This window comes from Phacochoerus africanus, chromosome 9, assembly GCF_016906955.1.
Source record: "Phacochoerus africanus isolate WHEZ1 chromosome 9, ROS_Pafr_v1, whole genome shotgun sequence".
Taxonomy (NCBI): domain Eukaryota; kingdom Metazoa; phylum Chordata; class Mammalia; order Artiodactyla; family Suidae; genus Phacochoerus; species Phacochoerus africanus.
The window spans coordinates 52,507,406-52,521,832 of NC_062552.1; the positions used below are offsets into that span (position 1 = coordinate 52,507,406).

At 41.9% G+C, this 14,427-nt stretch overlaps 1 protein-coding gene across 2 annotated transcripts in view; it reads right to left on the bottom strand.

The window, feature by feature from the left end:
• Positions 1–14,427, bottom strand: part of SH3GL3 (SH3 domain containing GRB2 like 3, endophilin A3) — a 132,977-nt gene that overhangs the window by 14,851 nt on the left and 103,699 nt on the right. For both annotated transcript variants that reach the window (XM_047797086.1, XM_047797087.1), the window contains one exon: positions 12,460–12,569. In XM_047797086.1, the coding sequence (XP_047653042.1) occupies positions 12,460–12,569 (110 nt within the window). The remainder of the gene's footprint in view (positions 1–12,459; positions 12,570–14,427) is intronic.

The following is a 14,427-nucleotide window of genomic DNA, read 5'->3' on the forward strand; positions in this document are numbered from 1 at the left end:
ACTTTCAAGTCTACTTCTGGTTTAGACTCATTCTCAAACACCCAGTGTGTACTCTGGGCCACACTAATGGGCCACCAAGTGTGTACTCGGGCACCACACCCAACCTATGAGACCTCACCTCTTTTGAAGGAGATTATGAGATTTGGAGCATATCTCATATGGAGATATGAGCATATCTAGAGCATATGTGGTTCAAGCTCCCTTCAAAAGCTGTCATTTTTTTTTTTCTGATCTAAACTCTCTTATAGCAATTTTTTTTTTTTTTTAGGGCCACACCTGCGACATATGGAGGGTCCCAGTCTAGGGGTTGAATCAGAGCTGTAGCCACCGGCCTACACCAGAGCCACAGCAACGCGGGATCCGAGCCACATCTGCGACCTACACCACAGCTCACGGCAACGCTGGATCCTTAACCCACTGAGCAAGGCCAGGGATTGAATTTGCATCCTCAAAGATGCTAGTCAGATTTGTTTCTGCTCAGCCATGATGGGAACTCTGCAAATAAATTTTAAAGCTAACACTTTTCCTTTAGCTGACCCAGACACTGTACTGGTATCTACCACTGACAAAGACCACAAAGTCCATTTTGTTCAGCATCTCTAAAATACTATTTTTGTCTATTTGGTGAGAACAGATGGGACACAAACTTTAGATCCCTGGGTTCTAGTTCTGGATTATGTCACCTCTGGGTCCTGAGGTCCTTACCTGCAAATTTTACATATTAATCTACATAAATTTTACATATTAACCTATGTAATGCTACGGACTGAATGTTTGTGCCCCCGCCCAGTTCAGATGTTGGAATCCTAATCCCCAAAGTGGTGGGATTGGAGAGGGTGCTTTGGGAGGTGATAAGGTCCTGAGGGTGAAGCCCTCATAAATGGGATTAGTGCAACCATCTGCAGACACAAGGAGAAGACAGCCATCTGCACACCAGGAAGAGGGCCCTCACCAGACACCGAATCTGCTGGCACCTTGATCTTGAACTTCCCAGACTCCAGAACTGTGAGAAATAAATGTTGGTTGTTTTAAGCCACTCAGTCTAGTATTTGCTATAGCAGCTCAAGCCGACTAAGACAGTTAAGTAATAAACCAGCAAGTAATGTCTAGTACAAGTCTGTGAACTATCTTTCTAGAAATAAGAGCCCTGTATTTATTGGTAGGAGACACGATTTGTTAAAATGACTTGTCAATGGAACTCAAGCCTAATCTTTATAATCTATAAAAATAAGCACATGTACATTGTTTTAATCTTGGTACTGATTCTCCTTGATTTACACAGATGATATGAAAAGGGGTTTAACTAATAAAGTCTATGCCCTCCACCCTTTCAAAGCTTTCCCGTGTGTACTGAGGTAACTTTCGCAGATTTCTCAGAAGCTTTGGTCCATGTGTTTCTCAAAGCTTCCTGGTGGCGACCCCTCCATTACAACCAGGCCCGGTGCTTGGGGGCCGCCTGTGCCACTCTGAGTGAAGGGGAAGGGAAGGCAAATGACAGCCTTGATCAGAGGTGGCTTCCCGGCCACTGGCATGCGGGTTGGCTTGCAGATGGCGTTTTGCTTGGCCTGCCCCTTGCTCTTGTACAGTGTGGATTAGCTGCCAATATTTACAAATGAGGGGATCACACATAAAAAATACGATTTCTGGCTTCTTTGGGAGAACCATGAAGGCTGGCTATCCTAGGTCCACATTCTCAGGCATCAGGTGGCTGCTGTTTGGACAGGATGAGTGTTCTCTGGTTGGCCACAGAGTCCTCTGCCTGTCCTGCTCCTGACTGGGGGGCCTCTTGTCCGATATCTATCACCCGTCAGGCCCTGTTTTCTTACACTTTCCCTGTATCTTGCATTTCCGTAATCTGGCATTAGGGGTTGCACCTGAGGCCACGCCCACTTGGCAACTCCAGGGGGGTCATTCAGTTCCCCTGGAACTGTACTGCAGAGCGCCCCTATTGGTATTCCCTGGAAACTGACTTCTACACTATTTTTTAAAACATAAGTACATATATTAACATTTGGATGATGGCATTTTAAATTTTAGCTTAAAGACTAAGCATATCATTGCAGAACATGTATTAAGATTTTAATATATGCATTTTAGATAATATAACCATTTCAGCCAAGTAGTATTAAAATTCCTACAACTAAGAAGTTATGTCCTACAGGCTTTACAAGAACCCTTTTTACAAACTTTTTTTTTTTTTTGACTTTTTGCCTTTTCTAGGGCCCAGGAGGTTCCCAGGCTAGGGGTCCAATCAGAGCCGTAGCCGCTGGCCTACGCCACAGCCACAGCAATGCGGGATCTGAGACTCATCTGCCATCTACACCACAGCTCATGACAATGCTGGATCCTTAACCCACTGAGCAGCGCAGGGATCAAATCCACATCCTCCTGGATGCTAGTAGGGTTTGTTACCACTGAGCCACAAGGGGAACTCCATACAGACTACTTAGAAGAATTATAAGAAACCACTTCCTGCAGTGAGAAATCCTTTCCCTCTAAAGCTTCTTTGAGATGAAAAATAAGAAAAGGGCCCTTCCCTTCTCCCACATCAATGGCTACCTATCAACAATAACAATCACTGTTCACATTTTAATTTTTTAATAAGATTTTTAAAATAAGAAAACATAAAATGTTCAACCTGTGTACTTTTCAAATTTTGTAAGAATGCTGAGTACTCCTAAAGGAGAAATATTGCAGCCAAAGAATTTAGAGCTGGAAAAGAAACTTGGAATGTATTAATAGCCAAGACATGGAAACAACCTAAATGGCCATCAACAGAGGAGTGGATAAAGAAGATGGAGTACATATACACGATGAAATATTACTCAGCCATTAAAAGGAAAAAAATAACGGTATTTGCAGCAACATGGATGGACAGAGACGTTATCATGCTAAGTGAAGTCAGTCAGACAAATGAGACACCAACATCAAATGCTATCACTTGCATGTGGAATCTGAAAAAGGGACACAATGAACTTCTTTGCTGAACAGATACTGACTCACAGACTTTGAAAAACTTATGGTTTCCAAATGAGACAGGGGGATGGGGAGATGCAGTGAGGATTTGGGATGGAAATGCTATAAAATTTGGTTGTAATGATTGTTGTACACCTATAAATGTAATAAAATTCATTGAGTAATAAAGTAAAATAAAATAAAATACACCAAAAACAAACAAAACAAAACAAAACAAACTTGGAATGTATTGAGTCTAATCACTTCATTTAGGGACAAGTACAAAAATCAGTCCAGAGATGTTAACAAACTCACCCAAAGTCACACAGCAAATAAACAACAGGATCTGGATTACAACACAGGACTCCTGTTTCTTGCTTATTTCTTTTCATCAATAACTGTGACTCTAAACTGCTACTAATAACATACAGAAATGAATGTGGGGGGAGAGTTGGTGGCAGGAGAAAAAAAAAGAGTGAGAAAGACCCAAGAGAGAAAGTGAAAAATAACCTGCCAACTGAGCAATCATCATTGTTACTGCTGTGTGAAATTTTAATTTCCTCTTTGGAAATTTAGGTTAAAAATACATCTATTTCGATTTGCAGAGTGCTCGTCTTCTTTACGTTTCAAACTTCACACTTTACTTTTGAATAAATGTTTATTTTCTAATGTAATCCTAGAGATTTCGCTCCAATGAGGGGAAAGACTTAGGCTCTAGACATTATATCCGAACCCCCTTCGAAGTGTCAAGAAATTTATAAAAGTCTCTTTATACCTAAAGGGAGTTAGAATGTCTTAATATAAGCCATTTGAGAGATTTATTTGGCCTCGCTCTGAAATGCCTGTAGCACACATTTGGCACCCACATTTGTTCACTCATCTCAACCTTCCACATTCTTAAAGTCGATCTCAGTTTGGACTATATTAACCCTTAGTTGTGATTATAGAAAGTTGTGCCCTCCTTAAGAACAGTGGAGGGGGGGGATGGGGGGGGCCTTCATCAATAAATGAGTTGCTTGAAAAATGAAAAAAATCTTTTGTCCTCTAGTCTTTACATTTCTAATTCAGCAAGTGACAACTTACCCAGAATAGGGAAGACAGTCAAGCGTAGGTCACCAGTTCCTACACTAGGTTCCTCAAAACCAAGGGTTTTCTGGGAACGACCCAGGCACACATTTTAGCTGGAAGACTTTTCTTGGCCTCCCTTTCTCTTTGGGGACACAGAGGCAGCATACGCTGATGAAGCGTCATGACCCCACACTCAGGGCCTTGGATGCGCCGTGGTTTCTCCTAGCCAGGGCCTAAACTTGGATTTTGTCTGCAATCCATCATTTCAAGATGTGATTTCCACCACATCCCCCCTCTCCGTCTTTGGCTCACTTTATTCATTCTCTTAAGTACCTAGAAATGATATTATCAAAGATTCCATCTCAGTCCCGCAATGGATTCTGCCTAATTGATCTATGTCCTTTCATCCCCCCCACCCCCCCACCCGCCTTTTTTTTTTTTTTTTTTTTTTCCTTTAGAAAGAAGAGATGATGAAGAAAATGTTCTTGGAATTCTTTTCTGGCAGAGTCCTGTGAGCTTTGCTTTAAATTGTTAGTGAAATGCTTGACATTTTTCCTTCACTTTATAAACATTATGTGCAAATCATTCAGAATCCTTAATGGAAAGTAATTTCCCATTAATGCAGGCCATAAATGCCATTTTCTTTTGAAACCGTGCCTTAGAAACGAACAGGATGGGACCCCTTCACATTTGCAAATTCTACCCACACATCAGTGAAACCCCATGCCGGAGTTGGGGGCTGAAGCTCCCGCCAAGGGCACTTTAGAAGAGGCCACCTCGGGAAGGCACAGGCAAACGTGAATCAGTGGCACAGCATGGACTTTGCGGCACTGGAGAGTCCAGTTACAGACACTGAGCCTTGGTAAAAGCCATCTTTTTCACATCTGTGATCTCTGGCTGACCATCACCCTTCTAATAACTCAATCTGCCTAAGCACTGCGCTACTGGCCAAGAAGGAGGGGACATTAGCAATGACATGCACAGTCTGGATGATGAAGCCAAAGAACTCACTGTCCTATCAGTGTTTTCTCCTTCCAAGTCAGATGCACACAACAGACTCTCTCTGCAACCACTTGCTGGCCAGAGTCCATATGATCAAGAATCTTGGAAATAAATCATTCCCAATGCTCTTGAACATTTTCTAACATTCCCCAACATTTTCTCTTCACGATATAAAAGGAAAATCTACAAGGTGAAGTGCCCAGATCGACTACTTACTGGCTCTATGACTTTGGGGAAGTCTCACTTAACTTCTCCACTTGACTTCTAGTAGGTGGTCGGTAAGTATTAATTACTATATTGTTAAATGTCTTATTTATTACTGTTTTATTTTTTATTATGACTTCCTTGGAACACGTTATGAGGATAAAATGAGTTATGTATCTAAAGCATCACATGATGATACCTGGCTCATTTCTGGCACTCAAATGCTATGTCCTTATATCCTTAAGTGGTACTTTAGTTAAAATACTTTTTCACTTCTTTTTTATGCCAGTCTGAGAGGTCACACATAGTCCTCCTATAGGTAGGTAAAGACACATTCATCAAAGGAAAGCTGCATTGTCTCTCACAGCAAATGGGAGCATGGCATCTTGGGAAGCTTGACCAGAGTTCCCATCTCTAAAAACCAAGCACCTATGTAGATGCAGGCTGGAAGGTAGAGGGGCGGGGTATGAACTGAGTCCTGGGGTCCACTGATTCTGCTTCATTCAGATGTAATACAAACAGGGAGGCAGGCTGCGATTGGGCTTGTTTTCAAAGTTTTCAGTTAGACTGTTTATACCCAGCATCTTTTTAAACAGAAGCTTTGAAATGCCTTACAATAACATATGAATTCAGAATAAACGTTTTTCTATTTCAGACCTGAAATAGAAAAGTAAAGCCACAAAAAGTACGGAAATATGTATGTTCATCCAAACAAGAGAACTTTTGAGGAAAGGGGTGGGGGGCACTATTAACAGTGATACTAGAGCAAGCGACATGCACTGGGACTGTCCCCAGCAAACCAGGATACCCGATCATATGCACTAGCTCTGGTCATTTTAATGATTGCTGTGCTTGAACTTCATACCTGGCATTGAGCTCCCTGGGGGCTGGAGAGAACAGAGAATAGAATGAAATATGCAATTTCTTTAAAGAAGGAAGCAGTGTTCTGTAATAACCTATATGGAATGGATATGTGTATGTGTATGGCTGAATGACCCTGCTGTACACAGAAATTAACACAACCTTGTAAATTAACTATACTGCAATAAAATTGAAAAATTAAAAAAAAATAAAGGAGGAAGTACTCCTATTCCTCAAAAGCCATCAATTTTTGCATTATTAAAAACATTTTTTGTTTATTCAAATATTCTTACTGAAACACAATTTAATGAATACATTGAAGAAAGGAGAATATTGCACATAACCCCATCGATTAGTCTGGTTTACATGCAGACACTGATTTACTGATCATCATCATAGCACATTTACAACCCTGTGTCTTTCTTTCCAATTTAATATCAAACCATAAAAATTTTTATGTTGCTACATAATTCCAATGTTAATAAGTTTGATTAGCTGCATAATATTCCATTTGATACACAACTATCTACTCAACCACAATTCTACTCTTGACAAATAGATATAAATAAATATTGATCATTAGGCTGCGCCCACTTATAACTTTTTCTTCCTCTTTATAGTGCTGTAATAGATTCAGGAATATGCTTCGCTGAAATTATTTCTTTGGGATACGTTTCCAGGAATGAAGCCACTGAGGGCTTATAAATGTTTTTATTAATTTTGATAGATACTGCTAAATGGATTTCCCAATGAGCTACCTCAGGGGTTGGCAAACTAAGACCTCTAGTTCCATTAAAACAGGACACACGCCTGCCCTTTTCACGCCTACCCCTTTTCATAGTGTCTATGGCTGCTTTCACGCCATGACAACAGAGATGAGTAGTTGCAACAGAAGCAATATAGCCCATCATAGAGTATAAACTATTTATGATCTGTTCCTCTACAAAAAAAGCTTGTCAACTCCTAGGCCATCCTGATGTGCACTCCACAAGTGGTGTGCAGTGTGGGTGTGTTCATGGTACCACATTCTAAGAGAAATGAACTATGTGGGGCCCTACATCTTCTGCAACACACTTGTAGCAGACAAATGTGGCAGAAACAGCAAGCTAGCCATCCAAACCCGCTCTTTCCTTCTTCCATAGTAACATAATGGTAAGATGTGGCTCTCCAGCTAACTTCCTCCTCCCCCACTCCATCTGCAGCTAAATTGTGGTCATGGGCCTAAGCTCTTCCCAGTGGGATGGGAGCAGAAGTGATGTGAGCTGCTTTGGGTTCATTTCCCTAAGAGGAAACCCCTGGCCCTGGATGTCCACACTTAAATTCTATCTTGTTTGAACCACTGTGTTCTTGAGTCTCTGTACAACCACAATCACCCTAACTACTGGAGAAACTAGTACCAGAAGGGAGGGGTTGGTATCATAAAAACAAAAATTTAGTGGCACTGACTCAGCAGCCAGGTCGTGATAACAAAGAAACAGGTCTAACAGGCGTGAAAGCTGGTGACCCTTGTTAGGCTGTGGCTAAACATTTAGTAAAACTGTGGCCTGTGATAACTTTGAAAGCATGCCACACACATACCTGGAGCTCTAAAGGAAGAAAGTGGAGAATGTTAGTGGATGTTAGCTCCTCCTTGGTACATCTAGCCAGTTATTACAAGAAAGGCAAAAATTACCCCATTTGCAAGCAAAGACAAAAAGGAAGAGAGAAAAATCAGAGGTGGGGTCCTAGGACAAACTGCTTCCGTATTCCAGAGAACAGAGGATACACAGTTTGTTGCTCCAAATCATTCTCAGAGACTTCGCTGAATGAAGGCACCTAGTTCCACAGCAAAGATGACTCCAAACATACTACCATGGTGACTAAGAGGGTAATGGACCTGATTAGTACCCATGAGGATGTGGGTTCAATCCCTGGCCTCGCTCAGTGGGTTAAGGATCTGGCATTGCCATGCGCTACGGTGTAGGTCACAGACGCAGCTCAGATCCAGCACTGCTGTGGCTGTGGTGTAGGCCGGCAGCAGCACCTCCCACTCATCCCCTAGCCTGAGAACCTCCATGTGCCATGGGTGAGGCCTAAAATTAAATAGATACATAATTAATTAAAGATATTGCCTTCTCACTCAAGTCTGTTGTTTCAGATGGCCTCCAGCTAGCCACTGGAAGTTAGAAAGATTAGACAAGATAAGAAAGACAGACGGCAGATTTAAGGGCTATCTATAAGAAAGAAACTTGGATGTGATACAGATCAGAAGCTATGATGTTTTTGGAGGCCCTGACTTGTGAAAGGACGTGTGAGCCTAACTTGAAAACGTCTCCATCTATTGAACCTTGAAGAACCCTCAAGGGCCTAAGCCTCAGGAAACACAATTCCCAAAGCAGGCAGCTTTCCAGAGCCCATGTCAGGGGGGAAGTGAGGACATGGAAGACTTCTGAGAAGGCAAATCTAGGGACCCAAAGGATGAAAGTGATTCCTCCCAACCACCTTCCAGAGAGCAGTACTAGAGTCTAAGCTTCTTGCACCAACAGAGTAGGGTGTCCTTGCCACTCCTTTCCAGAAGAATTCCATCCTTTTTCTGGACTAGTGCCTGCTGTGCCTTTCCCATTATAATGGGGTGTGGCTGCCCTGCTAGAGATGGCACTTCCCAACTTTCTTTGCCATGACCTGTGGTCATTGGATCTGAGTTCTCAACTCTGGAATGTGAGTGTGTCATTGGCTTAAGAGGACATGTCTAGCCCAGCCTTCTGTTCTTTCTCCCCTTCCTGCTGGCTGGAGTGGCAGCAACTAGGACAACCCAGAAGCCACAGGATGGTGAAGATGGCAGAGCTGCCATCGGCGTAGGCCCCTGAGTGACTCCAGGGACCAGAAGCAGAGTCTCCCTGGATCGCTGCATGAGTGAGAAATCTTATTTTGTTGAGCATTGGTTGCACTTTGGGGGTCTTTTCCTTTTTTTCTTTTTTTTAACAGAAACCAGTGTTCCTCTAATACAATACAAAAAGAACTTTCCAGAGAGCTATATCTGAGTATCCTCCTGATAACATTTTAATGAAGCCAATTTTATTCAAATAACTTTAAATGAAACATTGCATCAAAACGTAAACTGAAAAGTAGCACTGCATGTTAGAGACTGTAACCATGAGAATAATTAGGATGAAAAGTAGACAATTTTATTAAATTCAAGCTAGGTATTCTTGGCCACAAAAGACTTTTAGCCTGAGGCCTATCTTCTCTGTTAAAACTGGACAGAAAAATGTTCCAGCACAAAACTGTGGCTTTATCTCCTTGAAATCAGAATAGCTAAAAGAGAATTGAAAAAAAGAATAATTTTCTCATGATATGATGCAAGATCCTCCGGGTCTATAGCCATTTAGCGCCTAAAGCTATCTTGGGTAACAAACAGCAGAGAGATGTGTCCACTGAGACATATGACACTGAATGACTTGAAGTTCACATGAATATAGCAGACTGAGTGCAAGACTGTAGCCTTCCTTTCATGTATCAAATAACTATTCATTATAAGTATGTCTTACAGATGGCCAGTAGGCACATGAAAAGATGCTCAAAATCACTCATCATTAGGGATGAGAATGGCCAACATTAGTAAGTCTACAAATAACAAATGCCAGAGAGGATGTGGAGAAAAGGAACCCTCCTACACTGTTGCTGGGAATGTAAAGTGGTGAAACCACTGTGGAAAACAGTATGGAGGTTCCTCAGAAAACTAAATAGAGAATTACTATATCACCCAGCAATCCCACTCCTGGGCATATATCTGGACAAAACTATAATTCAAAAAGATACATGTACCCCAATGTTCATAGCAACACTATTCACAATAGCCAAGGCATGGAAACAACCTAAAGGTCCATCTACAGATGAATGGATTAAGATGTGGTTCATATACACAATGGAATACCACCCAGGCATAACAAAGAATGAAATAATTCCATCTGCAGCAACATGGATGGAACGAGAGACTCTGATACTGAGTGCAGTAAGTCAGAAAGAGAAAGACAAATGCCATATGATATCACTTATATTTGGACTCTAATATATGGCACAAATGAACCTATATCTACAAAACAGAAACAGATTCACAGACATAGAGAGCAGACTTGTGGTTGCCAAGGGGGAGAGGGGAGGAAGTGGGATGGACTGGGAGTTTGGAGTTAGTAGATACAAACTATTACATTTAGAATGGATAAGCAATGAGGTCTTATTGTACAGTACAGGGAACTATATCCAATCTCTTGGGATAGAGCATGATGGAAGATAATTTAAGGAAAGGAATATGTGTGTGTGTGAGAGAGAGAGAGAGAGACAGAGACTGGGTCACTTTGCTGTAGAACAGAAATTGGCACAACATTGTAAATCAGCTAAAATTTAATAAAATATAATTTTAAAAAATAAAATAGGTATGCCTTTAATTCCAAACAAGAATGAACACCAGTGGTAGGCCACGAATTATGGGGAATATAAGGAATATCTGAAAGATGGAGAGAAGAAGATGAAGGACATGAAACTGGGTCAGAAAGAGAAAGACAAACGCCATATGATAACACTTCTATGTAGAATCTAATATATGGCACAAATGAACCTATCTACAAAACAGAAACAGCCTCACAGACATAGAGAGCAGACTTGCAGTTGCCAAGGGGAAGGGGAGAGGGAGCTGGATGGAGATGCAACAAAAGTGGACTTCAGGAATGCCCATGAACTCAATGCCGAGAGCAGGTGGTTCTGGAAGCTGGATGACTGGTTGGCATTCTGGGAAAAGAAAGGCCTGGTGAGTCTTTCCATTCTGAGTTTGCACCAAGCACCCGGGAGCCCAGGCATCTGCCTCCAGGAAGGACTCCTGAGTGCAGGGACCTGAAACAGTTCCATGAGGAATGCAAGTACCCAGAAAACTAGAAACCAGAGTTCCTCACTCAGTAGAGCATCCCTAAGTTCCCCATAGCCATGGGAAGCAGGCAGCAGTAACAGACATAGTGCCGCGAGCAAATTAACATGGAATCACAAACAAAAAGCTGTGCACAGAGCTAAGAATAATTTTTTATGCATAATGCTTGGCAAAAATTAAAGCCTAATGACATGGGTATGGAGAAGCAAGTATTGCTACATGAATAGTAGTGTACCTGTTTTAGAGGAGTGATTTGGCAACATCTACCACCGCTTAAAATCTGCATTCACTCTAATTCAGCAGTTTCATGTCCAAGAAAGACCTGCCCATCAGCATATGGGGCAGATATAGGACATTGCTTTTAGCAAATAACTGGAAACAGTCTTAACGTCCATTAGCGGGGAAATGGTACATATAATGGAAAATTAGGAAGCCATTAAAAAATAGTGGGATCCATATGTCCCCTCCTTGGGGTAGTGTCACCTGATTCCTGGTCTCCCTCATGCTCCCCCTGCATCCTCTGTAATCCCTCCCTCTGTTACAGGATGGTAACTAGGTCCTCTCCAAACTCTGAGCTGCCCAAATAAATGGCTTGTGTTTTTCATCAAAAAAAAAAAAAATTAGTGGGATAGATCTATATGCATAACATGGAAATAACCCCAAGAAATAGGGACATATGTACAAAAGCTAACCTCAGAACAATACTTCTAATATGATCTTTTATTTGAAAAGCAGAAAATAATCTAAAACAGTGTGTATATAGCCCACTTCTCGATGCACATACACAGATATGACAGTGTTCCTACCGAACTGTTAACAATAGCTACGTGTAGGGAGGTGATTGGGATGGAATGAACGGGTGATCACAGGAAACTGGAGCATGATTCAGACCACTTGAGCGTTATTTTTCTTAATTTGATTGTTTCATTAAGAAATATATCTGTGCCACGTGTCTAATTTAAAAAAAATGATGCAGCACTTAAGGCAATGCCTACCATACAGCAGGGGCTCCACAGATGCTAATTCAAACCTATTTTTAAATCAGTAAAATATCTGGGAAGAGTTAAAAAAATATAAATATCAAGGATAATGTTGCATGATGATTCTATGGCCAGGGTTTAATTCCTTTGAAGGCAATAAGTAAAGTGATGGAATTCTTCCTTGATGTAAGTTCTTTTTTTTTTTTACAGTCTGGTAAAGTTTTATTTCAACAACAAGGCTGCTGTAAAAATTGCACTTTGTTTTCCAGTGTCTCCCTTTCCTAAGAATGAGCAATTTATTTATTTATTTATTTTTTTTCCTTGATGTAAGTTCTTGAACGGAGAACCAGGAAAGGGGGCATTACTGGTGGGGGGTGGAGTTCACCAAATAACCTAGAGAGAAATCCAGGGCCTTAATGTATTCACACTGAATACAGCAATAAGCAGTAAGCAAACACTTCCAGCAGAGCACCCGCAGAATGGTCGTCTCACCTGTTGTCTTTGCTGAAGAGGGGGTGGACACCCCATTGAGCTCACTAGGACTCCTCTTTATGGGCCGTGGCTTGTATTCTCGTTTGGGGACATTGGACGCAGCCGATATCCTGTAATACACATTTTACGATCAGTCAGTATCTGATGAAGAAAGCGAAGCTTCCAAACCTATGTTTGCTCTGCCTTGATGAGCCTACAAATTTAGGTCCTAGGTGACGGTCATGAAAGGGGGTGACTGTTACACACTGATTCTTAAGTAGCCCAAAGTGCTGTGATATCCCAAAAATAGGTTTTGTTACTATATGCAGACATACCTTGTTTTATTGCCTTTGCAAATACTGAGTTTTTTTTACAAATTGAAGGTTTGTGGCAACCCTGCATGGAACAAGCCTGTTGGCACCACTTCTCCAACAGCATTTGCTCACTTTGTGTTCCTATGCCACATTTTGTAATTCCCACAATATTTCAAACTTTGTCTTTATTACTGTATTTGTTGTGGTGATCTGTGTTTAGTGATCTCTGCCACATAAGATGGTAAACAACTGGAGTTCCTGTCTTGGCAAGGCAGAAACGAACCCGCCTCATATTCATGAAGATGTAGGTTTGACCCCTGGCCTTGCTCCGTGGGATCTGGCATTGCCCTGAGCTGTGGTGTAAGTTGAAGATGTAGCTCGGATCCTGTGTTGCTGTGGCCGTGGTGTAGGCCGACAGCTGTAGCTCCAACTCGACCCCTAGCCTGGGAACTCCCGTATGCTGCACGTACAGCCCTAAAAAGAAGGGGAAAAAAAAGATGGTAAACAATTGATAAATGTATATGTTCTCACTGCTCCACCTACCACTGACCTGCCACTGCCCCATCTCTCTCCCCTCCTCAGCCTCCCTGTTCCCTGAGACACAGAAATACTGAAGTTAGGCCCATTAATAACCCTGCCACATATGACTCCAAATGAAAGAGTCTTACATCTCACTTTAAATCAAAAGCCAGAAATGATTATGCTTCATGAAGAAGGTATATTGAAAGCCAAGGAAGGCAGAAAGCTAAGCCTCTTGCATCAAACAGGTAGCTAAGTTGTGAATGCCAAGGCAAAGTCCTTGAAGGAAATTAAAAGTGGTATTCCAGTGAACACACAAATGATAACAACAACAACAAAAAAAAGTGGAACAGCCTTATTGCTGACATGAGGAGAGTCTGAGTGGTCTGACAGAAGATCAAACCAGCCCTTAAGTCAAAGCCTCATGCAGAGCAAGACCCTAACTCTCTTCAATTCTATTAAGGTGAGAGAGATGAGGAAGCTGCAGAAGAAAGTGTGAAGCTGGCAGAGGTTGTTTCAGGAGGTTTTTAGGACAGAAACCATCTCCATAACATTGAAGTACAAGGTGAAGCAGCACCTGTTGCTGTGGTAGCTGAGCAAGTTATCCGGAAGATCTAGCTAAGAGAACTAAAGGAGGTGGTGCAGAAAACAACCAACTTTCAAAGTAAATGGAACAGCCTTCTGTGGGAAGAAGACGCCATCTAGGACTTTCATAGCTAGAGAGGAGAAGTCAATGTCTGGCTTCAAAGCAGCTTCAAAGGACAGTCTGGCTCCCCTGTTAGGGGCTAATGCACCTGGTGACTCTCAGTTGAAGCCAGTGCTCATTTACCTTCCTGAAAATCCAGAGCCCCTTGAGAGTTATGCTCAATCCACTCTGTCTGTGCTCCAGAACTGAAACAGCAAAGCCTGGATGACAGCACATCTGGTTACAGTATGGTTGACTGACTATTTGAAGCTGACTTCTGAGACCCACTGCTCAGGAAGAAAAGATTCCTCCCAAACGATGACTGCCCATTGACAATGTACCTGGTCACCCAAGAGCTCCGATGGAGATGCACAAAGAGATCGATGTTGTCATCATGCCTGGTAACACAGCACCATTCTGCAGCCCATGACCAAGAAGCGGTTTCAGCCTGCAAGTCTCATTATCTAGGAG